Genomic DNA, 26931 nt, shown 5'->3' with positions numbered 1-26931 from the left:
CCTAAGGCATTCAATGTCGCTTCCGTGAAGTTTAAAAAAAGTCATGAAATTTGACATCAAGGGCTGCGGTGGAAACTGGAGATAGTAGAGACTGAGAGGAATGGACATGGACAGAATAAACGGGATAAAATGTGAGAGTAGAAGATGGAGAAGAAGAAGAAGGTTTGTAAAAATTAGTTGAGGAGCAGAATAAACAACGTGAAAGATGCGATGCTGCTGCTGAGAAGGCGGGAGGGCGGGGTGGTTAACTTACAAGACGATCGGCAGGGAAATCAAAGAGCTCTTTGTAACGAGTACCAAGGTTAGATGTAGCGATTTGTGAACACGATGCGTCAATTTGCATATTTCTGTGTGTTGATTCTCCCCTGCAGGACGTGGATGCCTCGGAGATCAAAGTGCAAGTGTGCGTGTACGCCTTTGACCTCCTCTACCTTAACGGCGAGGTAAGAAAAATATTGCCCAGAGTCTCTCTCTCTCTCTCTCTCTCGCTCTCGCTCTCTCTCTCTCTCTCTCTCTCTCTCTCTCTCTCTCTCTCTCTCGCTGCCGCCGCATGTCTGTTGTCATTTAAAAACTGCCGCGTGTGCGTGTTTATTGTTTTGCGAGTGCGCTCGCACACTCATCGCCCCGCCGAGATGCCAACAACTTCCCTGAATGCCAATGATGGTGCTACTGGAGGCCCTAATGAGATAATGATTGTAACGCTCATTGTAATTCCAGCGGAGTGTGTCGGAGAGTGTGTGTGTCTGTCTGTCTGAGACCGTCCCTGTGTGTGTGTGTGTGTGTGTGTGTGTGTGTGTGTGTGTGTGTGTGTGTGTGTGTGTGTGTGTGTGTGTGTGTGTGTGTGTGTGTGTGTGTGTGTGTGTGTGTGTGTGTGTGTGTGTGTGTGTGTGTGTGTGTGTGTGTGTGTGTGTGTGTGTGTGTGTGTGTGTGTGTGTGTTTGTGTGTGTGTGTGTGTGTGTGTGTGTGTGTGTGATAATTGCAACCGAGTGTTGCAATTCTCTTTATGCTTACATCCAAATAATGCAACGTTTTTTTCAACTGGAGAAAAAATGCAATCAGTGAACGTTTCCATCAGGGTTTTTTTTTTCCCCAAGTGGCCGACAACAAAATTACATAATTAAGACCACCAGTGGCTGTTGAGTTCTGCCGTTTACTGCTGCGTCCCAGCCCTAATATGGCATTTATGTAAATTTTTACGAATTAATTTGTCTCTGTTAGAAAATGTTTTGTGTCTATTTTATTTTTTATTTTTTATCAGCTCGTGTCCTTCATGTGTTTATTTCTCTTTGCCACAAATTGGGGTTTGTCCAATTCCCCGTGCGCTGCAGTGTTGTCACTGTTGGAAGGAGCGCTCATGTCGTCCCAACCAAATGTAACTCCCTGCGTAGACCCAGAGCGACCAGCAGGGGCAGCAGCAGCCACTTAGCACAGCAAGGTCAAATCTAAAGGGCTCCTTATGAAACATGTTACGGTTTCATGACACGGTGAGTTAAGTCAAGAATAATGGGAGTTTCTGGCAACATGACCATTGACACACCTGTGTGACATGCTTCATGCACCCAGGGGCTAAGCACTTTATTTAGAGTTATTTATGGTAAAGTTTATGGTTAAACTATTATATCGAGGTTCGATTACATTTCTTTGTCATAAAGGACATATTAGGAAATCGGCAATCTGCAACATTAAAAGTGTATAGAAGACTATTACAGTAGGGCTACGTGGTTGACATGATGTATGATCAGAAATATATAAATGACAAATACAAAATTTAATTCCAGTCAAACTGGCGCTGGAGGACTTTGGACCCGCGGCTTTAAGAAAATTCTGGATGAGATAATTCAAACAGGAAGATATCGAAAATGTCTGAAAATAAGCAAGACCAAAAAAAAAAGCCTGCAAAAATCTGCATCTGTTCCCTTTCAGTGCAGCACAGATTCTTCATTTGCTCGACCAAATGTTAGGAGACCTACACTTTGTGGTATTTTGGCAGTTCGTTCATATTTTTGATGGATAAATGCCTCAAACCATAGCTAAGTCGGAGAAAGATGCTCATAATGATTGTGACTTTTTTCTGCATCACAAGGCTGTGTGTGTGTGCGCGTGTGTGCGCGCGTGCATGTTGTGACCGTGTATCTGTGAGTACACTGAGAGTTTGTGTTTGTGTGGGTTGCCAGTTGAGATGGCATTTCATCCTTGTCATTGCAGGGCTCCAAGCTACGAGGAGGAAATGGTTGTAATGATAGTTTTTTTCATTTGTTATGATGTGCGTGTTTGTGTGTGTACAGTCCCTGGTGAGACAGCCGTTGTGTCGGCGTCGGGCTCTGCTGAGAGAAAGCTTCACGGAGGTGGAGGGAGAGTTTGTGTTCGCCCGATACATCGACTCCGACAACACCGACGCCATCGCCGAGTTCCTGGAGCAGTCTGTTCGAGGTGTGTGTGTGTGTGTGTGTGTGTGTGTGTGTGTGTGTGTGTGTGTGTGTGTGTGTGTGTGTGTGTGTGTGTGTGTGTGTGTGTGTGTGTGTGTGTGTGTGTGTGTGTGTGTGTGTGTGTGTGTGTGTGTGTGTGTGTGTGTGTGTGTGTGTGTGTGTGTGTGTGTGTGTGTGTGTGTGTGTGTGGAGACAGACTCTCACTTGTTTTCCCTCTCGCCGTCTTTGTGTCTTGAACTTTGTGTATGTGTACCAACTAACTGTGTTCTTGTTTCCTCGCCTGCTGTCCCTGTGTGTCTTCAGCCTTTGTGTGTGTGTGTGCGTGTTGCTGAAGACTTTCTTTTCATTTGTGCTTTTGCCTTCATGTGTAAATTGTGAGGGATGTGTGTGTGTGTAATAGTTTGTGTGTGTGTGCGCTACAGAGATGGAACCTGTGAGTTGTGTAGTTGAGTATTCTTGTTTTGTGTTTCCGACTCTGTATATGAGAGAGAACATAGAAATGTGTGTGTTACGTGCCTGTGTCCTGCTCCCATTTGTGTCTGTTTGTGTGTTTGTGTGTGTGTGTGACAGAAGCAGACAAAGACGTTTCGTGTATCTGAGAAATAATCTGTTCATTTCCTTTCTGCAGGAGTAGAATCGTGTTGGGTGTTTATTAATGTGTGTGTGTGTGTGTGTGTGTTTGTGTTTGTGTAGATTCCTGCGAGGGGCTGATGGTGAAGACTCTGGAGAAAGACGCCACCTATGAAATTGCCAAGCGCTCTCATAATTGGCTCAAGGTGCGTTTGTTAGGGGGTGGTGTTAAACTGTTAAACAGTAGTAACTCAAACACACACACACACACACACACACACACACGTGTAAGTTATTTTCATTTATTTATGTTTTTTTGTGTCTTGTCGTTCTTTGTAATGTTCCAGTTCACTGCCAAACAAGAATAACAGAATCTTTTTAAAAGGCGGCATATTTTAGTGAAATTGAATTTGATCTACGTTCAACTAAACTGAAGTGTGCGGAACGACGAGTTCCTCGCAAAACTGTTTTCAGAGGGACATTTGGACGGTTGATCACAATCCCAGGTTTTTAAAAAAACACTTTCTTGCCAGATTTCAGATTTTGTGGAGGACGAGAACGTTTTAAAATCTATTATCTTGTCAACACTGTCGGGCGGCTGTTTCGACCTCTGACAGGTCGCTCCCATTATAAGTAAATGACATTTAGTTTTCGCACCCCGGGCTCTTAATTTATTCAAAGAGAACCTGTTCTCCGCGTAGGAGTCGTAGCTGGTGTGGTTTCGTTTGTACTCAGATGCATTTTTCAGCAAAAATCTGCCTGTTATTTGATGTATTGTGCTATATGTTGTGATGAAATATACGATGCTGTTCCCTCCCCAGCTGAAGAAGGACTACCTGGAGGGGGTGGGAGACACGATGGACCTGTGTGTGATCGGTGCCTACCTGGGGAAGGGCAAGCGGACGGGCACCTACGGGGGCTTCCTGCTGGCGTGCTACGACGAGGAGAACGAGGAGTTCCAATCCGTCTGCAAGGTGAGTGTGTGTCTGCACACCGCTCGTCTGACAGAGGCCGCAACAAACATATAGTTCTCCACCACATACGAGGGCGTATGTTTGTTTGTTTTTCTGCAAAATCCACATAATTGCAGTCTCTGAAATAATACAAGAACAATCAACTTTCTGTAACTGCAGTAGAGAAACACTTACGATGTCCTTAATTTCTTCATTCTCTGAAAACATTAGCATCATCAAACTCCAGCATCAGTTGTTGTATAAATGTCTTTACTGCGAGACATGTAGAGATCTACTTGTATGAAGTTATGATCGCCATCTTTGTCGTTTGACCTGGCTCAGGTTAAACCCTTTGAAGAACAGATAGATACAGAAGGTGAATGACCTAGAGCTTCTTTTATTATCTGCTTTGACAGTCATAACTGAAAAAAATGAAGACAAATAAATAAATAAATCTGGGAATAAACAGCAACAAATTCCTTTAAATAGCTAATACTGTAGTTAAAGTGCAGCCGCAGCTGATCAAAAATGAAAGACCTTTAGTCTGTTTCTTACACAGCAACTGTATGAAACAACAATAAGTTTCATGTCGCCATATTACTTGTGGGACTTTCCAGCACGAAATATGAACAAATTAGCGTCATTTTCTCTAAGCTCTGGTTAACGCTACTAGACATTACTTCTTCTTCACCGCTCTATACACGGCGACTGGAAGTGATTTCTGGGGAAAGAAAATTGTAGTTTTGCCCGGGTGAAACTACTTTAACGACGCGGTATCGGATTGGTACATAGATTTGTGTACAGTACTCGCCGATACCTGATCCGGCAGTATTGGAATCGTAACTGACCAAAACCTTTTGGTTTGTGTCGTTCATCAAGAAAAAGCTCATTCGTGCTTCAAGTGTTGATGGAGTTTGGACGTTTTCAGCCCGTTTCCATTCAAGTTGTATCAAAAATCCCTACAATCACTGAAACAGACTCATCATCATCACGAATAAGAAATCACTTATTTATATTTTACCCGAAGCTTTTTACTTTTTCTTAAACTTGTGGTTGAAGTTGTTTAACTGCGCTATTGTTAAAAAAGGAAATACAAATGTTCTCACTCACAAGTTCACGTTATCTTCTCCTCATCGTGCCAGCAGAGGTCATAAAACCAATTCAAATGTCCATTTATTGCACACCTGCAGTATCAAACTGTATAAACGTTATTTGGACACATGAAATAAACTGCCGACTGGGTGAATCTCATGTATCGTCGCACACCCCGAGCGATTGGTTTCTGTCATCATGTTTGTTTCTGTCCTCCGTGCGACGTGCGTCTCAGATCGTAGCATTAAGTTGCTACAGAGTGTTAGCGTGTGAGCGCTTCGGGCTGTTTTGTGTGTGTGTGTGTGTGTGTGTGTGTGTGTGTGTGTGTGTGTGTGTGTGTGTGTGTGTGTGTGTGTGTGTGTGTGTGTGTGTGTGTGTGTGTGTGTGTGTGTGTGTGTGTGTGTGTGTGTGTGTGTGTGTGTGTGTGTGTGTGTGTGTGTGTGTGTGTGTGTGTGTGTGGTTGCTCGCTCGCTCCTCTGAGATTGTCTGTTATTTTCTCCCCTGAAATCGGAGTTGGACGTAAATCTTCGTTTGTTTGTGTGGGCGTGTGATGATGCATGACTGGGGTGCATTTGGGGATAAGTAGGTAAACATGTATTGGAGCATGCGTGACCACTCGAGTGTGTGTGTGTGTGCGCGATAATGACAGCGTGAACTTCACCGCCGAGCATAAATCTGTCCTGCAAAAAACCTTCCACCAGTTTTTTTTTCTCTCTCTGTAACTTTTATGTCTTTATCCGTGGAGAAGGGTTGTAGTAAACAGCGAGTGCTTTTTTCTTCTTCGTCTTCTTCTTCTTCTTCTTCCCCAGCATCGCCTGCTCCACTTTCACGCACTTACACACATTCACACCTGGGAACTCGCTGGTGCGAACCCCGACCTCTCTGCTGTCGGACACCGAGCTTCACTGTGAGCTGACGGAGGTGAAAGCACCTCTGAGATTTCCCACGTTTGCATTTCAGGGGCAGCTCTAGTGGTTTTTCTCGTGTTCACACTTGCTTCTCCCATGAATAAAATCTTATTGTAAAATGTTGTCACACGTGAAATGACAAGTGAGGACGGGCTCGATGCGAGTTTGAGCTAAACAAATCGCCGCCGTGGAAAAAAAAATGTCGTCTGAATATCTTGTGCCTTTTGTCCCGTTATTGATTTTTCATATGAAATCTTTTTCTCTCCTCGTGGAAGCTTCTAAATCCAGAGTGTGTGAGAGTCTGTGAGTCTTTTCACACGATAAAACTCCCGCAAGCAATATCCCCGGGAGCGGCTCAGAGAGAAATCCTTGGAGTTTGTCCCGAACGTTCACTCGGATTTAAAGATGAACTCGATAGATTTTTCGGGCGGTCCAAGGTCACCGTGATGTCACGGAACACACTTTTAGGCCATAACTCGAGAACGAGTGTGCTCATTATGACACATTTTCACACAAAAACATCTAATTGGAGATAATGATTAAGTGCTGATATGCATTATCCAAAAGGCCAAAGGTCAACCTCACTGGTGAATCCCGATCTTCTGACTTCTCTGGTCTTTATTTCCAACGCCACAACTGAAGAACAGAAGGGAATAATTGTGATCGTATTTCCTGCAACTTTGACTTGGCACCGCGGTGGAGGAGGTGCATCGCCGCAGAGGTGGTAAATCTCGTTTCATATTCCCGGGCATAAAACTTTATGGATATCGCAGGCAATGTCATTTGTTTCTTACGCCTTTAATTGACAGTCAAAATGGTTCGGCGGAAAAGAAACTCGGGGACGAAAGAGCGCTGCCGGCAACACTGTCAACAGTTTAAGGACTTTGACAGAGCCGGTGGGGGAAATATCTCCGATATCTTTATAAAACTTGATGTATTTACTTTTAGACGGGCATAACTCAAACACAGGTCTGAGTTCTTACACAGATCAATTTCTGGAGTCCCACCACATGAAGATATGAGGGAAGTGTCTTTAATGTGTCGCGTCTCAGATAACTGGCATCGTTTTTTAATGCGTCTACGCAGGAAGGCGTCGTGTTAGCAGCACGTCAGCGCCGCAGCGGCTGGTGTCCTCTGTCAGGGTCGACACGGGGTGCGTTCAGGGAACACTTGAGTGTAGGTCACCGGTGTTTCGGCAGCTCTCGGAGCTTGATACACCATCACAGATGTCACGTAAAACAGAATTGCACATTAAGCATGTAGCGCAGGCAACGGGCAAACCGACGGACGCACCGGGGCGGCGCCGCGGTTAAAGGTGTGTGTCGTCACGTGACCGCGGCGTTCACCTTTCCTGTGAGCCGCACGTCATCTTGTCTTTATCTCCTTCACTCGTCACTGCCACCCAGCCATAAAACAAAAGCAGAAATCCATAAAAAGAAAGAAAGAAAATAATCTAGTTGTCCTTGACGTGGTAAACTTCAGAAACCCTGAAAGCCGTATTTAAGTCGCAGTCTTCATTTCCCAAATGTAATTTTCAACTGCACGTACGGCTGCGAAATGTCCTTGAGCAAGACGCGAGTCCTCAGCAAATCCAGGAGCTGCTGCAGCCACTATGTGTTGGTTCCTTCTGCTTTAAAGGGTTGTTGGTTTTGTTTGCATATCGGAGTTTATTCAAAAGAGATAGAAAAATGAAAAATGTAGACAGAAATCTGTGTGGAAGAGTTGGGGAATGATGGGCAGTAGATGTTCAGGAATCAGACTGGGGACCTGCTGCTTAAGGCCTTGAGCTATTGGGTTTCCTCTGCTCCTCCGATATTACAACTTTAACTTTTTATCCTGGAACAGTTTTTGTATTAGCTGCTTGTGTTAAGACGACAGCAAACTCTGATTCATTGAGACATTGAAAAATGTTTAGTTAGGTTGTGGTTTAGAACATGTTGCGTAACTCGTCCCCCTTACACCGCGATTTATTCACCAAAGGGTTTTTGGATTTTATTCATCAGGAGGATCGTGTCTGATTTCTCTATACGCAGACCATCAGATCAGATCACATTGATAAAAAACAACGTTGTCATTGACACATTAACTATAAATATACACTTATTTTGATTGAATTGTGTTGTAGCTCACGCTGGTCCACACTTTGGGATTTCTTTATGTTAGACACCTTTTACTAAAATGGGGGGGGAAAAGTTGATTATGTAAAAAAAAAAACCTTAAAATAAAATATCCTTTTGGCATCAACAAACTGTTTCCCAGCCTAACATCCTACTAACGTTCGATTCATAGACTGTATATAAAAATGGACGTAGACTCCGCATACAGAAAGTGAAGCTATTGTGGAAGTGCCCGAAAACCTGTATTCTCTCTGATGACCAGCAGAGGGCGACTCCGCTGGTCGTAAAAATAATTCCTTTTTTATAGAAGTCTACAAGAAAATGACTCTACTTCTCATTTGATTTATAACGTCAGTCAACAGGAGTTTATGGTTCAATCTCTCGTTTTCTTTGTCGATACAGCGTGATGTTAATTTTTTTTGGTTATGGTCCAATTTAGTACAGACGACAAAGCACCGAATACATTGGGGCATGGATACATCGTGATTGACAGCTAGTACCGTACAATGGGTGCAGGTTGAAGGTGTAGATGGACGTGCCTAATATGGCTACTTCTGGTTTCAAAAAACCAAGATGGCGCTGGCCCAAATGCTAAACTCCAGGTTTCAAAATGGCAGCTCACAAACCCGATGGGTGACGTCGCGGCGGGCCACTTGGTTGGGTCGCACACAATCGCACACCTGTGTTGATTTTAACAAAGCATGTGACGTTGTTATTAAGTGAACCAGACGGAGGTGTCCCAGTCGAATGAAACGCCTCTAAACCTCCTCGTGCTGGATTCATTCTTGAAACGTAAAGGTTCTTAAGGACACCTGAGCTGGAAAACCCTGTACTTGCGTGGCACGTCTGTGTCTCTCTCTCTCTCTCTCTCTCTCTCTCTCTCTCTCTCTCTCTCTCTCTCTCTCTCTCGTGCCTGTCAGCCCATCAGGTGATGCCTGTGTCTCAGCGGGTTCGGGTCTTTTGAGAGGTGACACGAGGCTTCAGGCAGATGCTCAGGGTGTACGGGAGGGGAGGCTTTGCTTCTCGCTGCCAAATGTCTGCCGTCTCACCACGAGGGAATACGTGTTTGTGTGTCTTATCTCATTTCCTCTTTCCTTTTTTTTGTGTGTGTGTTTCAGATCGGCACAGGTTTCAAGGATGAAGATCTGGAGCAGCATTACAAGTACTTAAAGGTAAAGTGGCACAAGCTCTGTAACAAATCGCAACCCAACCTTTACGTTGTCATTCAAAAAACAAATCATAACCTGGGTTTTAAGATTCTACAGCTACGACTTCAATTTTAAACGGCATCAGATTCAGTTTTATTTTTGGTTAAAAGAACCTTTAAAAGAAACCTGGTTAAAAGAGTCTTCCTACAAATAATCCTTTCCTCCCTTCAGCTTTAATGGAGGTTTTCAAAATAAAATAAGATGGGTGGAGCTGCAACAGTTAATCAATTAATCGATTAGTAATTTGATTATTAAATTAATCGGAAAAACTATTTTGATAATCGATTAATTGGTTCAAGTAGTTTTTTATGGGGGAAAAAAAAATCTCTGATTTCTGCTTCTTAAATGTGAATATTTTCAGATTTCTTTCCTTCTTTATGACAGTAAACCAAATATATTTGGTTTACTGTCATAAAGGAAAAAACATCATGTTGGGATTTGGGAAACACAATCTTCATTTTTCACAATTTTATGACTTTTTATGGACCAAACAACTAATCGATTAATCGAGTAAATAATCGACAGATTCATCGATTATGAATATAATCTTTAGTCGCAGCCCTAAACCGGGGAATTCGTGCATGTATACACCTTAACACCGGGGTAACCTCCGTTACACGTCCGCACATGCTACGTAACATGTACGTTATTCACTTCTGTCTGATTGTCTGCTTTTACTTTCCGCTTTAAAGAAAGCACAGAAATACGAATAACGAGGCTTTGAAAATATATATATATATCGGTGTGCAATTCGTGTGTTTAATTCAGTCCCTGTTTGGAAAAGCCGCTGGGCAGAGATCATAAACTACCTCTGCTTTCTCCAATAAAAAAAAAAAGTGCCCTCGGAGTAGCTGTGCACACTTGTTCTGAGGCTCGGTAATGAATTGCTTTTTCAATTTACGGCTGAAGAGGTTTGTTCCAGAGCAGCAGCAATGGGAAGAAACTCAACAACACGCTCTTCTGTGAGCGATAGCTGCTGTTTGAGTTAGAATTCATTTGTCGACTGAAATTCAGACCCGCGTTCACAGGAATAAGTGCGAAGGCTTTTAAAACGCAGTCATCCGCGTATAACAGTGACAAATTGTTCCATAATGACTCGTACAAATCTGGTGTTTTGGTATAAAAAATGGTTAAGTGATATTAAAAGATTCAGGGGTTTTGGACTCAGTGGTACAAACTGCTGCTCGGTGCAGAATCACAGTGATTGAGAAGGCGGTGTAACCTTTTTTTATCCTCCCCCCTCCTCTTCAGACCAATCCCGCCTGTGCTGTAGCGCTCTGTAACGAAGCCCACCCCGTGAAAGTGATTGATGGTGAATTAGGGAGAGCTTCTGGTGTGGCCATGTTGCTCCGGTCGCAGCGCTGCAGGCTGACGGCGCTGGAGACGGGGGAGTCGATTGGCTCTGTTCTCTCTCCTCTGGGTGGTGCAGCGCTGTGATCTAACGAGCGGAGGACACATTGATCTCTTCTCCTTCATAGCGCTGGTGTTTATTCTGATAAAAGAAGTGAACTGGAGATCGCAGCTCTCAAACCAGTGCTTCGAAAAATCGACACATCTCGTTCAACCAGTGCGGCAACTAACGGTTATTTTCATTATCAATTAATCGTATTAGTTCTTTTGTCCATAAAGTGGTGAAAAAAACAACGATATTTAGTTTTACTGTCGTAAAAGAGCAAAGAAAACAGAAAATATTCATATTTAAAGCGGAAATCAGAGAATTTTGCCTTTTTTTCCATAAAAACTACTAGAACCAATTAATGGATTATCAAAAATAGTCTGCGATGCATTTAGTGGTCGATTACTTATCGATTAATCGTTGTAGCTCTACATTCAGCGGCTGAAAAAGTTAGAAAATGAATCTAAATATTTTTCTTAAATTAAGGAAAAAACAAATCACTGGCACCATCTTATTAGACATAAATATATAATAAATAATATATTGTTTGTCTTTTATGGTTGCAAACTGAATAACTTTTGGATATTGTTTAATGTTGGTTGGATAATTTATGGACCAAATGACCGCTTGCTTCCACCAAGGAGGTTTTGTTTTCACCCCCGGTTCGTTTGTTTGCTGTTGGATTGGTTGGAAAAAACAACACCTGATTTTCCACTTTTCAAAGGACGGGCCGAGAAAGACACATTAGAATTTCGGCACAGATCCTGGAATTTTTGTAATCACTTTATTTAGTGTTTTTTGTCTTCTTTTTTTTTAACATTCCACAATTCATGGATCTTGATGAAAACAAAGTCAAGTCGAGAAAATTATTAGCAGTTTAATGAATTGTGAAAATAATAGTTGGTTGTCAGGCTGAAATCTACATCTCACTCCTTCGAGCTAAATGTGAGATTATTAGAAGCTGGATGTTATTTTTTGCATTTTAGTCCCTTTGATTTTGACGACACAGTGCTCACGAAGTAAATAGCTGAGATCTGGCAACATGACAACTACAACAACAGTGTTTGACACAACAGGAGCCACCAACAAGAAATCACTTTAATTGGAGGTAAAACACAGAAAGAGAGAGTTCCCAAAATGTCAGCCATCATCCCTGGTTGCGCGGAATAACTGTCCAGTCTCATGTCAAGTACAGTACATCAAAGTTTGGGTCATAACTTTATGGTTTATGTTTGTTTTCTCCTACAAAAAAAAATGATGATGTAGCTGCTCGTTTCCTTTTCTTTTAAATGAGTTGCCTTTCCCCATATCTCTGATTTTAACTTGACTCACGATTAATAAAAACGACTCTTATGATCTAACATGAATTCTCAAATAGTGGCCTTGGTATATTCAGTATTTCTTGTTCCACGTCTTTGTTGGTTCAAAACAGTGAGTCATTGTGTGCAGGCGTTAATTCTTTCCATCACGCTGATCCGAATGCCTTTTGCTATGTTCGTTCAACTCGGCTCCTCCACATTAAAATGCATGTTTTTTTCAGTAGAAAAAAATTACAGTAAAACTCGAGATGTACAACACTTCTCCAGATGAATTCATCACGCCTCACGTTTTCGCCCTCCCAGGCTCGCGCGAATGTGTAATTATGGTTTTGTCGCGTTTTTTTTTTTTTTTTTTTTTTACACTCGCATTCGTTTCATTTTAAACATTATTCAGTGGGAATACTGTTGCATGTAGATGACGCTGACGTGTCTGATATCACATGTGCCACAAGTTTGAGCTCCGACAGAACTCGCCCCCTTGTCGGCTGCAATGTTTTATAAGAGTCTCCACGCCCCGCTCACTGTAATCCACACGATATGAGAGCCTCACTTGAATACCTGCAGTATAAACACTTCTGCTGGAGCCACTTCTCCCAACAATTACTTACCTGTGACCCAGTTCTGTGGTCGCTGCGGCAGCGGCGGCGGCGGCGTAGTTAAACGTGACACTCTCTGTCGGAGAGTCACGTTCGCTAAAAAACGGTTGTTCTACAACCAAAACAAGGAGATGAGCATCATTTTGGAGAAGTGTCACACCCACACCGACGGAATCATTGTTTGTCAGTGGAATCCGGAGCTTAGCTGCAAGGATTTTTTTTTTAAAATTTTAACCTGAAGAGGTGAATAACGGGTGAGAAAAACAGGCACATGAAGGTGTTTCTGAATGGAACTTTCATACGTAGGCGTATGATAGTGCAGTTTGTAAATCACCCTCTCGTGTTCAGCCGCATCGTTTGAATACGAGAGTGTTCGAACGGTGTCGCCGCTCGGGGGAAGTGATCGTCAGGCCACGGCAGGATCAGGCAGGGCAACCAGAGCCTCTCTGTCACTGTCTATTTATACAGACTGTTCTCTACATTGTGTACTTCTATACATTCACTGGATTTACATCTCTCTAAATTGAATATCTTTGATTAAGGCATCACCTCGTGCTCTGACAACTTCAGAAGGGCTTTTTCTTCTTCTTCTTCACAATTATCCTTTTATTAACGATATTGATATAAAAAAAAAAAACCTGTTATTTATTTTAATATTTTCTCCAGGACCACATCCTGCCCAAGCCGCGCGCCTACTACCGCATCGAGCCCTCGGCGGAGCCCGACGTGTGGCTGGACGCCGTGCAGGTCTGGGAGGTGAAGTGCGCCGACCTGTCGCTGTCGCCCGTCTACAAGGCCGCCATGGGATTGGTCAGTTCAGCCCCGTTAACCAACCCGTCACCCCCCACCCCTCATCCGCCCCCCCCTCATGTGTTTCCAGTGATAAATTCCTGCCTGTCACGGTCAGTCGACTGCAGTGCAAAGTCACAATTAGCTCTACTTAATTGAGTTATTAAAAATGTTGTAAAAAGATGCTGGATTTAATGGAACAGATAGTTTTATTTATCACCTGTAGTTTGGTTTGTCACATAAAAGCGTTTGCTTTAACATCAACACTCTGAGGACGACAAATCCCGACTTTCTAAAAACGTTTTACAAGAAGAAAGACGTGATTTTTGCTGATTTTAAAATCATATTAATATTAGAAATGTTTTTATTTAAAGGTGCTAGTTGTTGCATTCTATTGTCAGTTAACCTTCAATCTCAACCTTGAACCTTAACCTTAAATTTGAATCACTTGGATTTGATGCTGTAAACAGACGAAGCCCTTGTTAAGAAGATTAGTCGTATATTGACTTTAAATACACTCAGACACCAGGTTTTTGACAGGTAATTTGTCCGATTATTTTACGTCCTCATGAATTAATGTTGATACAAGTTTTTTGATGTAAATGACTTCAGAGGACGCGATGTGGTCTGTTGAACGATTTCATCAGCAGCACAGTGTCAGTGGTGTGAGACAGTGGCCAACCACCTAAGGCATCACCATCAGTTTCTCAGGGTGTTAAAATATAAAAATAGACCTGAAAATCATAATTAATTACATTTTGTCCATGATGTTGTAGAGCTGCAGACATCCACTGAAGTCCAGACATATTCTTGACATTTTCTAGATGGGTCCGAATGTAATAATGTAAAAAGCTGCTCCGGACATTTCGGTGTTCGTGTCTGAAAACATCTCTGGTCCTTATGATGAAAATTCGTTGTCATTCATTGTTGCCATGGCGATTCAAGCAGCATGTGCCCATCATACTTTTGCCTGTGTCCAATTTTCCTCAAAGGGAGACTGTAAGAAGATTTCATAAATAGTTTCTTCACTTATTACTCATGAATCATGATGACACCCGTGTAGACTGTTCCGTTCTAAGAGTTGATCCTTGGCTGCTGAGGAGTCAGGAATGTTAAGTGAAATAGTTTAGTCAAACACTGGTAAAAATTCTATTTGATTAAATATTTCATTTTAGCATTAGTTTTTTTTATTGTTTATGAGGTTAAGCCCCTTGTTGCGGACGCTTTCACAAGAAAACCCTCTCAGATTTAGAAGTAGTGAAACAAGAAACTCAAAAAGAGTTTGATGTTTTTAAAATCTTGAACCAAAAGGGGATTTTAATATCTTCCCGAGGCCCGACACTCGAACACTTCATTCAAATTGCCCTTTTGCAGTACGGATCATTTTTTTAGTACGAGTCACAAAGGACGAATGTTTGACACGTGTCAGAGGAAGAATTCTTTTTACTCATTCCGATCCCGTCTGCCCTCAGGTGGATCCGGAGAAGGGCATCTCCCTGCGGTTCCCTCGATTCCTTCGGATCAGAGACGACAAGAAGCCCGAGGACGCCACGACCGGAGCGCAGGTACATCAGATCGTCTGTGCGGGGGAGTAGGGGTCGGGTGTCGTTCCAATTCAAATTGTTGCTCATTAGGGTCCAGTTCTTTCCCCCGTTTTAATTCCATACATGAAGAAAAAAGGGATCAAATGTTGAACAAACATTCACTAGGATTTACTAGATATGATACAAAAAAATTATCAAGAATAATAATGAAATAAAGGTCCAGAGGAGTTTATCAAACTTCCAGCATGATGTTTTTATGTCGCGGGGACAAATATGTGCATCTTTAATTTGTCCTTTTATTCGTTAATTGTTGTATTATTTCTCAAATTTTTCTTTATTGACATCACATATTACAAAACAAAACTTGCCATTCATCAACCTCTTAACGATACCGTCGTTATCATCCAGAAAACACTTAGTGTATCAAAATGTATTGTCCATGAAGACTTGTGGTGTTCTAGTGCTTTATAACATGATAGAAGCCAACATCAAAGAATTAGATTTTTAATGCTGTAGTTGCTGTTTAAACAGTATTTTTACTTTTACATTTTTTTTAAAAGAACAAAAACAACGTCCTTTAATTTTAATCGTGAAGGGCATTTCACTGTCTCTCCCCACCGTCAACACATTTTTAACAACCAAAACGAGTAAATGTAAAAGTTCTAGAAAAATATAATAATAAAGACAAACAATAGTGGCCAAGAATCATACAATTAAATTGAAATCAGATTTAAATCACTGCAGCAAGAAAGAGCATTATAGTCAATGACAAAGTGCACCTGTTGTGACCAGAGGTGAACTGAGCCACACGTGGCTTCACCTCGCGTGTGCGTGACGGCGACCGCGACCTCACCGAGCTGCTGTGTGTCTGCACACCACCAACGTTGGCTGCTGCTGCCAAAAAACCCAGTGTAGTCTGTAATTATATCATGTCAATAAGTGAACGGATCATTAGGCGGAGGGCCGTGGTTTCCTTCTGCACGCTCGCTCTCTCTCTCTCTCTCACTCTGAATTTGGGTGACCTCTTTCAAAAACACAGGGCTGGGCTGCGAATCGGCCGATGTGGACACACAAACACACACAGTGTGTTTACAGTGGTCGTGTGATTTCCGTTTACCCACGTTCAGAGCAAACACTAGAAAAACCACGGCCCTCCACCTAATGATCTGTTAACTTATTGACATGATATAATTACTGACTACACTGGGTTTTTGGCAGGAGCATCAACATCTGTGGTGTGGGCACACGCGCGCACACACACACACACACACACACACACACACACACACACACACACACACACACACACACACACACACACACACACACACACACACACACACACACACACACACACACACACACACACACACACACACACACACACACACACACACACACACACACACACACACACACACACGCACACAGAAGAAATACTCGGATATGATTCTAATTTACAGCAGAGTTTCCATTACTGGTAGAAGCCTACTTTAAAGAAACAGTGAGATGTGCAGGTCAGCTGTGTCTTCACCTGAGACACACACACACACACACACACACACACCGTAAAACCATCAATGAACCCACTGATGGACGATCTCTTTGATCCCTCTTGACTTATGGACGATCACGTTCGCCAAAGACTTAAATTAAGTTTCAGCCATTTGTTTAGATGTTTTTAATTATTATGTTTATCTGCCTGTTGACCCAACAGCTCATCATCATCATTATTATTTTTTAATAACTGAACTGAATTACAAGTCTATGCACACATCACCGTGCCATTGTACGTAATATGGCCTCTAATGCCTTCAGCTGATGAGAATCATCCTAAAATAGATCCAAATCACTCAACTTTCAACTTCTCTCTTTGTACATGATAATAAAGCTCAAACGATTAGTCAAGCAACAAAATAATAATCATAATTATGGCTGCAGCACAGTGATTTTCATTATGGATAAGTCTGCCAATCATTTTCTCGATTAATAAATTAAGCGTATGGTTTGTCTCTTCCCGAAAAGGGAAGCTGCAACCAGAAAATGTTTTAGCTGTGATTGATTATCTAAATAGTTTTAGATTATTGTTTCTGTCCATCAATTAAATAAGTGATCATTCCACCTCTAAAAGTGATTCATATTAAAGTAAAAGTAAAAGAAACAACAACCAAATTGACAAATACTTTTTTCTGGTTCCATCACTTCTGTCCAAAAAAAACCAACAATTTAATATTTGAGTGTTTTGATTTTTCTTTTGACAAAAGCTGAGATCACTGGAGGCTCTGGATAGTCGCGATGGGAATTTGTGCCAGTATGTTTCTTTTGATATTTCGCTGATTAAATGATTTATCAAATGAAACAAAAAAAGTGAGATCAATTAGAAGATAAAGAGGATCATAAGCTGCAGCCGTATTTATTACTGTACAGGTTAAGCCTCCTGGTCGTTGGAAAAACCAGAGCTCACTGTTGATTTGTAGGAAAAGACGTAAGGAAAGAATTAAAAAATGAAAGTTGAACTCGTCCGATGCACAATGCTACTCACTGTTCCACTGCTCTATTAATTTTTCCCTCTTGAATTTATGGTCGGCTAAACCGTCGCGATGATCCTAGTGTGACCAAAATATTTATCTTCCACTTTAATCTGATGTGGAGCTGGACGGGCAATTATTCTCATAACTGATTCATCTGACATTCATTTTCTCGACTAATGGATTCATTGTTGAAATGGTTGTTCAAAAAAATAAGAAATGCTGATCGCAATAAGCCCAAGGTGACATCTTGTCAGCCCAGAGACCCTAAAGATATCACAGCAGTAAATTCTCCCCACAACCGAGGAGCTTGTAAAAAGGAAATGTGGCATTTTTGTTTGATAAACAACAAAAACATAAATCAGAGAATTGTTTCCGCTCTAATCTCGACACTCGCGGTCGTTAATACTGAGAGATAATTCTGCCGTTTCACTCTGTAGTGGCAGCTCGTCTTACATCATGCTTTTTTATTCTTTAGACTTGACTAAATATCAGAGGAGGCTATTTTCTTTTATCCCCGTTTGTGAATCAGACGCAAAAAAAGAAGAAACATCGACGTGTCTGCGAGCCAGACCGACGGACGCTGGGCCATGGTTTGGTTTGTAGACGCGTTCGCTCTCCGCCGCTTCTGTCAGACAAACAAGAACCGTCTCGAGTCAACACTAAAAAAAAATTAAGAAGCACTCGCCGGACATGGAAAAGTTTCCCTGGATGCACAAACTTCCCTTTAACATCTTCCCTCTAAATCCGTTGTTTAGTAGAAAACAGAATATTCTCACATGGATTTTAAGAGTTTTAATGATGCCAGAAAAATTCCACTCAAGCCTGGATTTTATTTTTTTAAAACATTTTTTTCTAATGTTTATTTTTTTAAACATTCTTTTCCTTCTACCTGAGCCCAAACTATTTCCGCCTTCATTACATGCGAGCCATAGTATTATGTGAATTTTTTTCACCGACGCGAGCAGCCATCTGCTTCCCGGAGAGTCTCGGTTTTTGCGCTTGTTAGAGTTGGGTTAAGTCAAGTTGTAAATTCGACTGCGTTAAATTACACACACTCACACACACACACACATACACACACACCTGTTAGAACGACGCGTAGTTTTTAATCAAGAAAAACCTTGAACATGTTTCGGAGCCGCTCGAGCTGAGAATCAAAAGCTTTCACCTCGATCCCGTGCAGGAAGAAATAATGTTGTGATGCTTCATTGTTTTGTTTCCCCCCGCTCACTGTGCCGCACCGGTGCTGGTACCGATGATTGCGGCGGGGGCCTGCTGTTCGCACATTATTCATAGCCCCCCCCCCCCCAAAAAAACACAACCTCCGTCTCCCAGTCAGCAGCTGGGAGTCACCGACTTCAAAGCCCAGGATATGAATAATCAGACTGTTATTTTTAGCTTTTCCTCTCCGTGTTACTGACCTGACTTCATGATCCTCTTCCCCTCCTCCCCTCTGTCCATCCATCCCTCCCTCCATCCATCCGTCCATCCTGGCTCTCATGCGAACCCCTCTCCCCTCCCTGTCTCTCAATCCCTCCCCTCCGCTCCATCTCTGTCCATCTCACGTTCTCCGGCTGCAGATCGCGGATCTTTACAAGAGGCAGCAGCAAATTCAAAACCAGGGGGAGAAGGCCGATCCAGAGGACTTCTACTGAGCGATGATTCTTTTTTTCTCAATTTAATTGTAAATAGTGTCTGTCGTTTTTCTAATGTCCAAATGAAAATAAAAAGTCTCCTTCCAGTTTTAAGCGTCCAACCACTTGGTGTTATTGATTCGTCAAGGCTGCTCCTTGGCCGACTACGACTTTTCCTTTTCTGAGCCCAAACACTCTGTGAACATCTTCAGCTGCGTTACGCTTTTTCCCATAAATTCCACAAACCCAGATCAACTCATACCTCCTGGTAATAGATCTCTATCAAAAATTCACAGCGCAAAACCGGCCGCCGCCCCAGGAAAACCCTGGAATGTATCGCAACGCATACCGACGCTTTCAAGTGGCCATATTTATTTTATTTTTTTTACCCCGACCACTCAAGAGGTGGCGGCAAAGTGCGTTAAGCCGCGTGCGGCTTTAGCAAGAGGACGCGCCAAGGCTGATTGCCGGCTGCCAGGAATGTTATTAGAAGAAGCGTAAAAGACGCAGGAGCTGACGGCTGCTCAAACAGCAGGACAAAAGAGAGGCACTCACAGCTTGCATTAGATGATGGAAATCCACTCACTGTCCAGGCTGAATCAATCGGAGCGCTGCCGGGGATGTGTGGAGGGAGGGAGGGAGGGAGGGAGGGAGGGAGGGAGCGGGCTAGTGTGGGGGAGGGGGAGGGGGGGGGCAGTGTGAGAGTCAAGGACGGCTGGTTATTAATGAAGAGGCGAGGAGGATTGTGAGAGTTTCCTCCACCGATGATGCCATGTGAGAGGACACGAGCGTTACTGCGACGTGTTTGTGCTCCTGTCCGTCTGAGCTCAAAGCAACTGACGGAGCACGTTAAATACAAACCAAAAAGGAAATCTGTTAGTCGACTGCTCGACTTTTCCTTTGCATTCGGGGACAAATCCGACAAGATCAACAGATCAGTATTAAAGGACTTAATTAAAACTTAATTACTTCCCATAAGGCTTCAAGAAAACGGGGCAGCAAGTGATTCTGAAGAAATAACTTTTGGGGCCGCACTGGTCGGGCGTTGGGGACGGATGCGCTTGTTCCTCCACATAACCGTCAGCTCGCCGACCGTGAGGACATATTCGCTGAATTTGACCAAAAAGTCTATCTGGAAATTAAAATCGCTCACTGCCCCTTTAAGCGCTGCTTACTTATTTAAAGCCACACAATTGTTTCCTAGGATACCAACGCCATCCATCATTTTGGTCCAGTATTTGGTTGATTAGCTGCTCATGACATTTAGTACAGATATCCCAGATATCTGTACAGATAGGTTGAATCACAATGGCTCTGATGTTTTGCACGACCTTTTCGTCCCAATGCCCCCCAATGGTGTGTGTGTGTGTGTGTGTGTGTGTGTGTGTGTGTGTGTGTGTGTGTGTGTGTGTGTGTGTGTGTGTGTGTGTGTGTGTGTGTGTGTGTGTGTGTGTGTGTGTGTGTGTGTGTGTGTGTGTGTGTGTGTGTGTGTGTGTGTGTGTGTGTGTGTGTGTGTGTGTGTGTGTGTGTGTGTGTGTGTGTGTGTGTGTGTGTGTGTGTGTGTGTGTGTGTGTGTGTGTGCGCGCACCAGGGGATCGGTGATGCCTTGCTCCAGTGCCGCAGCAGCAGGAAGTTGTGCTGGACACAGTGAAAAGCAGCGGATGAATCACGGGCGTCGGTATCCTGGCAGCACATGTGGCTGCGAGGAGGCGCCACATCAAGTCCGTTTATTTATTTGTCTGCAGGATATTTGCATTTAAAATGTCCCCACTTCTGCGGTGACTCACGCACTACGTGGCACACTGTTGTCACTGTTTTCTCACATTCGGAGTGGTTTGTGTTCCCTATACACTCGAGAGGCGGCGAGACCGCAATTTGTTATGCCTATCTCTGTATGCAAGTATGCATACTGCACAGTTGGTGGGTTGCCTATTATTTCTGTGTGTGGGCCGTGTCCTGTGTCTGCTGAAGGGGAGTTGGAGAAGGGAAACCATTGTGGCAGGAATAATCATGGAAATTCACAATCCAGCCTCGCCGGCCCTTTTCATCTGCTGCCGTTGTTTTTATGTACTCTTACCTATTTTTTTGCTAGCCACGGCGGCGCGGCAGGTATTGTTTACACCGAGTGTGTCGTGTGTGTGACCAGGAGACGCCCACCGCAGCAGGAACTACCAAAAGGAGGCGAGTTTGAGTGTTTAGGCAGGTGCTTGTTGGTCTACGGACAGATTCCGTCACCTCGATAGCCCCACAACTGCGCAGGACCACTGAAGGGTGAAGTGGATGACATAGATGATCTCGTTATAATGCCGTGTTCTGCAGGGAAAACTAGCATTCACCTGGGTGGTACTTTTGACACAAACCACCCACCTGAACCTTGTTTGCCAAGAAGACCCAGCAGGACAAATGTGCTGGAGGATCACGACAAAGAGCCCAAGGCTTTGACTCGGCCTCCAGACCCCCCGGATCCCATTCGGATCAAACTTGTAGGGTACATGAAGAAGAAGCCAGATCCATGAAGGCCCCCGAGCCACAAAACCCACAGGACCCAACGGAAGCGACCTTTGTAAACAACCAAGATGGACGCTGCTGAATTTCTCGCACGAAAAATGGCAACACTCGTTCAGACATTGTGGGAATCATCATCACAGACGTCTTTCCGTGTCGCTCAACAGACGTCACATGATTCGTCTGCGTCCGTTGGCAACGCCGAGTTGGAAATGGAAGACGAACCGAGAGGTCCCGGACTAATACGCATTTGAGTATTAGTCCGGCTACGCAAACGAGGTGCAGAGATGTCAGGAGCTCAGAGATGGGAGTGGTCCAACAGAAGCATGGGTCAATGGTGTGGTCCCATGACAAGATGGTCTCTAGGTTCATCAGTGTTTAATCACTCCCCGCCTCGCTCCTCCCCTCCCGTCTCTTGCACGAGACAACTGTGGGTACATGTGACGCTCCTCTTGAATATCATCAACACGTCCCTTCTATTATTATAAAAGAAACAAAGGGACCTGCTGGTGTAACACAAATCTGCATTTCAAATACCGGTTGTCGGCTCCACTGTTGCCTTGGAAGTGGGCTTGAAGCAGCCAGCGCGTGAGGGATGGAAGAAAGGCCCCATAATGGAAATCAAACGGGCAACGGAGCATGAAATATTGAAAAATGCAAATATGTAATGAATTCCGCTCCGTATTATCGTGCGTGCGCTCGCGTTTGTGTGCGTGTTGTATGATCCAGGCTTTTGTTGTGAATCACTCCGACGGTCGAACGCGGCGAACAATCTTCTCCTAATTTGTGTACATTTCCCCGTACGAGCGTGAAAGCGTGCGTGCGTGCGTGCGTGCGTGCGTGCGTGTGCGTGCGTGTGTGTGTACCTTTTGCGTTGCCCGCGCGCCGACACGTTGCTATTTGTTTCCTTTTGTACATGCATACAGTATGAATGGCGTTTTTTCTTTTTTAGCCTCTCTGTGTTGTCGGGTGCCTGGTTAACGGCCCGTCTGTGTGTGTGTGTGTGTGTGTGTGTGTGTGTGTGTGTGTGTGTGTGTGTGTGTGTGTGTGTGTGTGTGTGTGTGTGTGTGTGTGTGTGTGTGTGTGTGTGTGTGTGTGTGTGTGTGTGTGTGTGTGTGTGTGTGTGTGTGTGTGTGTGTGTGTGTGTGTGTGTGTGTGTGTGTGTGTGTGTCGTTGATGTTTACCGAGGGGGGCAGCTGGCGCGCATCACGCGCCTGCAGGGCATTGCTGCACAGCGGCCCTCCGTCTCCTCCGAGGTCCTTTGCCCGTGTTCAAACAGCTGTGCTGTTAGTTCACATCAAGTCACCCGTTCAGACCGGGCTACCTGCTCATTGCCTCTGTTCGACTGTGCCTTCGCTGCGACATGTTTGGAATGCAGTCAAGGTGCGCGTTTTTTTTTTGCTGTTGCTGTCTCTGCCGCTGTGACGGATGAAAGGCGAGTCGGAGATGGCTTCTCCGTCCCCGCTGTGTTTCCCCTCTTTAAAGTTTCAGGAAGTGTCCCCTAAAGCAGGGGTTATTGATTACCTCCAACTGCTGGGGGCATCTATAAAAAAATGAAATAAAAAAAAAAAAAAATCCGAGGTTTCACCTTTCTCTGTCCTTTCGCGTCCCCCCCCCCCCCCCCCCCCCCCCCATTCTCCCACATCAGCTATCTGTCTCGTTCACAATACCCCTTTCTCCACCCCGGGAACAATGCGTTTGTTCTTCTCCGCCTCCTCCTCCTCGCCATCCCCTCTGTATCCCTCCATCCGTTTGTTTGGTGCTCTCTGTGACATCTCCGCCATGCCAGGCCGTGAGGGAGAGAGGGAGGGACAGGCGCCGCCATTGTGCCGGGGCCAAAACCCACGGAATATCAATAGTGTTTTTCTTGAGCAGGAGCGCCGAGCGTTGGCCAGTAACCTTTCGGATTTGATGATGTCAGGCCCCCCTCTCTTCCTTTATTCCTTTTTTTTTTTTTTATTTGGGGCCCTTTTATATGATTTCCCTCGTCTCTGGGTCGCCACTCCAACAGGCTAATAAGGTCCTCAACGCAAGAAGACAGTGCAGGATTGTGTGTGACCGTGTGAGTCATCGGGAGAACTTCATCAGCTCGGTGCGAGTTGGGTTTCCACTGCGCCGACAAATCCCTCAAATGAAATAAAAAAGCATTTGCCGTCCCGAGCGACACACGAAGACGTGTTTTCTGATCCGGAGTTGACCTTTCCTGCCTCTGGGGACGTCACAGCGACACAAACCTTTATCCTATTAGTCGTAATTTCTAATACCGCCGGAGATCACTTATTTCGGGGGCATTGATGAAAACCCCCCTTTTTCCGTATGGATGACTGTTTGATTGTTACCAATCTGAAGTCGTATACTAGTACAGATTACCGTCCTCTGAACCAGTGGGACCTCTCTTGTTGTCAGATGTAATGCCCCCGGTCCCCTCATCCCGACCCCCAGCCCCTGCCGGGTGAACTCAAGTCACCCCTTTAAGTCTTTATTTCTGTGCGGGTCTGAAAGAAGCTTTTTGGTCTTCTGCGATGCGCTGGTCACCTGTCCGGGAGTGTTACCCCCTGCCTCTCGCCCAGTGTCAGCTGGTATTGGCTCCATTCCCCCCAGCGACCCCTGAAGGGACCTGCAGTATCGATGGATGGGAAATGACAAAATTTCCAAGTGCCCTTCGTTGGGAATCAGTGCTCCAAGCACTGGAGGTGCAGTCATGTGTTTTTGTGGCAGCTTCCCACTCTCAGAGCTTCTTGTCTTTTCGGGCAGCGGGTTGTTAACCTGTGTCCTATTAGAAAAGAACCTAGATGGCATTACGCACACGGCCTGTATTCATATTTAATCCTGCCCTCCAGCACTTCACTTTTGATGGTTTTCTGGCCAATTGCTCGCCACGGCTCATTTGCCTCATTTCGTTGTGTGGAATACGTTTCGCTTGATCCTCCGAACCCCTGCAGCGGGAAAAAAAAACAACCTGCGAGCCGATCCAGTCGTTTTTACGAGGCCACTTTATGATTGGTTTATGATGGCGCCGGTTGTTTGTTGCCCACTTGTCGGCGCTTCACCGTGGCCGCGATGTGCTGTGCACTCCGTGTGGCTCGTTGCTGGCGGCCATTGGTCTTTTGACCTCGGCGTGAACCTGCCCTCTGTGGCGCGTGTCTCCGGTGTGTCTCTTTTGTCTCGTCCCGTCTTGACCGTCCGGGGAACCCTCCAGCAGGGCCCCGTGCGAAAAAAAGGGACTCTCCCATTCGCAGCACTCCACATTCGGAGAGAGGCATTCCCCCGTCCTGCACATGTGCCAGCCCGCCTTGTTGATCAGGGCCCCGCTCAGCTGTGACAAACACGCTCGACACAGAAGAAGAATTGGACACGGATGGAGTTGACAAGAAGCCCCTAAGATCTACAACTGGGAAGCCTCTTCCCAGACTCCGATTATCCCACGGCGGTCTCTGGGCTTTTTCTTTTCTTCCTTTTTTTTTTTTTTTTTTTCTCTCACCCCATTTGGAAATTATTCGCCGTCAAAGAAAATTACAATATCACAGGAAAAATATGCTCTGTGAATTTGTGCGGGTGTCTTAATAACGTGCCCCTTCGCCGAACGCAACCGAGGGCTCGCGACGCCGTCTCCGTCTCCGCCTCCGCCTCCGTCTCCCCGCGAACAACAAGCTTGATGAGTGATACAGGCAGACGGTTGATATGGATTCATTCACGCAGCGGGTGAAGGCCTGAGGTACTTTGTGTATCCAGTCATCTCTAATAACACCGACTGATGCAGCCCCTGTCCACCTGAATATCACGATAGAACCTAGCCGGGGGGGAGGGGGGGAGGGGGGCGCCGCGCCGCCTCATGTATAATTTCACCAAAAATCTAAATGACTCTACAGATCGAGTTCCCTCTCTCTCAGTTTCTCTCTGGTACCGCTCCCCTCTCATCTTCCTCTCCTCCTCTGTATAATTTAGCAGCAGATAAACTCATCCTCGCCTACATTAGTGTGCAACATCACTGCCAGCTGAAGGAATGGGGGGGCCTCCGCTCTATGTATGTGATACACTTTCCGCCTGCCAAGCTCAGCCGCCACGGCCGCCGCCGCCGCCGCCGTCGCCGTCGCCCGGGCCGCTGACGAGTCTGGACGCCTGCCACGTTCGGCACCTGCCAGGCTCATAAAGAATCCCCCTGTTTCTCTGGGGGCCCCGAAGGCGGGATCTGCCATAATTGTTAAGGATGTTTCGCAATTTAGACCCTTCGAGCCAAAGCGGAGACAGTCGGCGGCGCCAACAAGTTGGCAGATGGTCCATTTTGTGTTCGGCTTGATCCATCAGCGAGGTGTTAAAGATGAACGAGCGGCTCGCCAATCCGCCACGAGGGGCGAGGATTTATGCGGCGGTCTCAAATGTAAGCAAAAGTTGATCTGTCGCTAAGTGTTCTGCCGCCGTCTTGGCCAAGAGACAGACGCGCCCCCCCCCCCCCCTTCCCCTACACAGGAGACAACCTGATTTGTAGCACGGAGGGGAAAAAAACCTGGATAAGGAGGCTCAACGAAATGGCAAAGTGAAGTGGGCATCGTCGTCGAGGACCTCCTCCTCCTCCTCCTCCTCCTCCTCCTCCTCTTCCCACTCTCACTCACCACACACATACGTTCCCCAGCGGGGGGAGGGGGAGGAGTCAAACCCTGATTGATATGGTTTACACTTCATGTCGAGTGCGAGTGAATCCGGCCCGTGTATTGGCTGAGGCTCGGAGGAGATGTACCGCGGACCATTAATTTGTGCATGTACTCACTATTACTCCGCCAGCGGCTAAATGAATGCATATTTATGAAGTGTGACAAAATGACGGAATGAGGCCTCCAGAAAATGAGGCTTTTTGGGGTTTTTTTGCGGAAAACTCCACGCCGGCGTGTCCGCTCATGCACACTGCTCCCCCCCCACCCCCTCTGCATCTGTATCTGCTCCTGCCTCGTCTCGCTCCCTCGGTCTATCGCCGGCTCGTCCTGTCCTGACATCAACCCATCTATATATAGCAGGTCTCTCCACCAACACTCGGGCTTGTCTGTGTTACTGGAAAAAGCGCGGAGTGGGCGCCCGCACTTTGAATACGCAGCTTTGTCTGCGCTGAGGAGGAGAAACGTCGAGGGCAGGGAGAGGAGAAGAGAAGAGAAAAGAAAGACGGAGAGGGTGAACGGAGGACGGAGAGGAAGAAAGCGCCATTGACAAGACGCGCAGAAACACCAGTCGGCCCCTGTCCCCCTCGCTCCCCATTGTCTCTCTCCCAAGTGCTTCGACATCAGCAAATGACAGGAATCTGGAGAGAGGGAGGACAGAACAAGGGAGCGAGAGCCACGAAGAGTCGGGGTCTTT

General features: G+C 45.1%; 1 protein-coding gene across 1 annotated transcript in view; it reads left to right on the top strand.

Annotated features, from left to right (window-relative positions):
• The window catches only part of lig1 (ligase I, DNA, ATP-dependent), a 46381-nt gene extending 27188 nt beyond the window's left edge, over nucleotides 1-19193 (top strand). The window contains exons 20-27 of the mRNA XM_035633202.2: nucleotides 372-443; nucleotides 2286-2430; nucleotides 3120-3202; nucleotides 3818-3970; nucleotides 9185-9238; nucleotides 13252-13395; nucleotides 14847-14939; nucleotides 19030-19193. Of these exons, the coding sequence (XP_035489095.2) occupies nucleotides 372-443; nucleotides 2286-2430; nucleotides 3120-3202; nucleotides 3818-3970; nucleotides 9185-9238; nucleotides 13252-13395; nucleotides 14847-14939; nucleotides 19030-19104 (819 nt within the window). The 3' untranslated portion in view covers nucleotides 19105-19193. The remainder of the gene's footprint in view (nucleotides 1-371; nucleotides 444-2285; nucleotides 2431-3119; nucleotides 3203-3817; nucleotides 3971-9184; nucleotides 9239-13251; nucleotides 13396-14846; nucleotides 14940-19029) is intronic.
• Nucleotides 19194-26931: the final 7738 nt, after the last annotated feature.

The sequence above is a fragment of the Scophthalmus maximus genome, chromosome 5 (genome assembly GCF_022379125.1).
Source record: "Scophthalmus maximus strain ysfricsl-2021 chromosome 5, ASM2237912v1, whole genome shotgun sequence".
Classification (NCBI taxonomy): domain Eukaryota; kingdom Metazoa; phylum Chordata; class Actinopteri; order Pleuronectiformes; family Scophthalmidae; genus Scophthalmus; species Scophthalmus maximus.
This window is presented reverse-complemented; position numbering and strand designations above follow the sequence as displayed.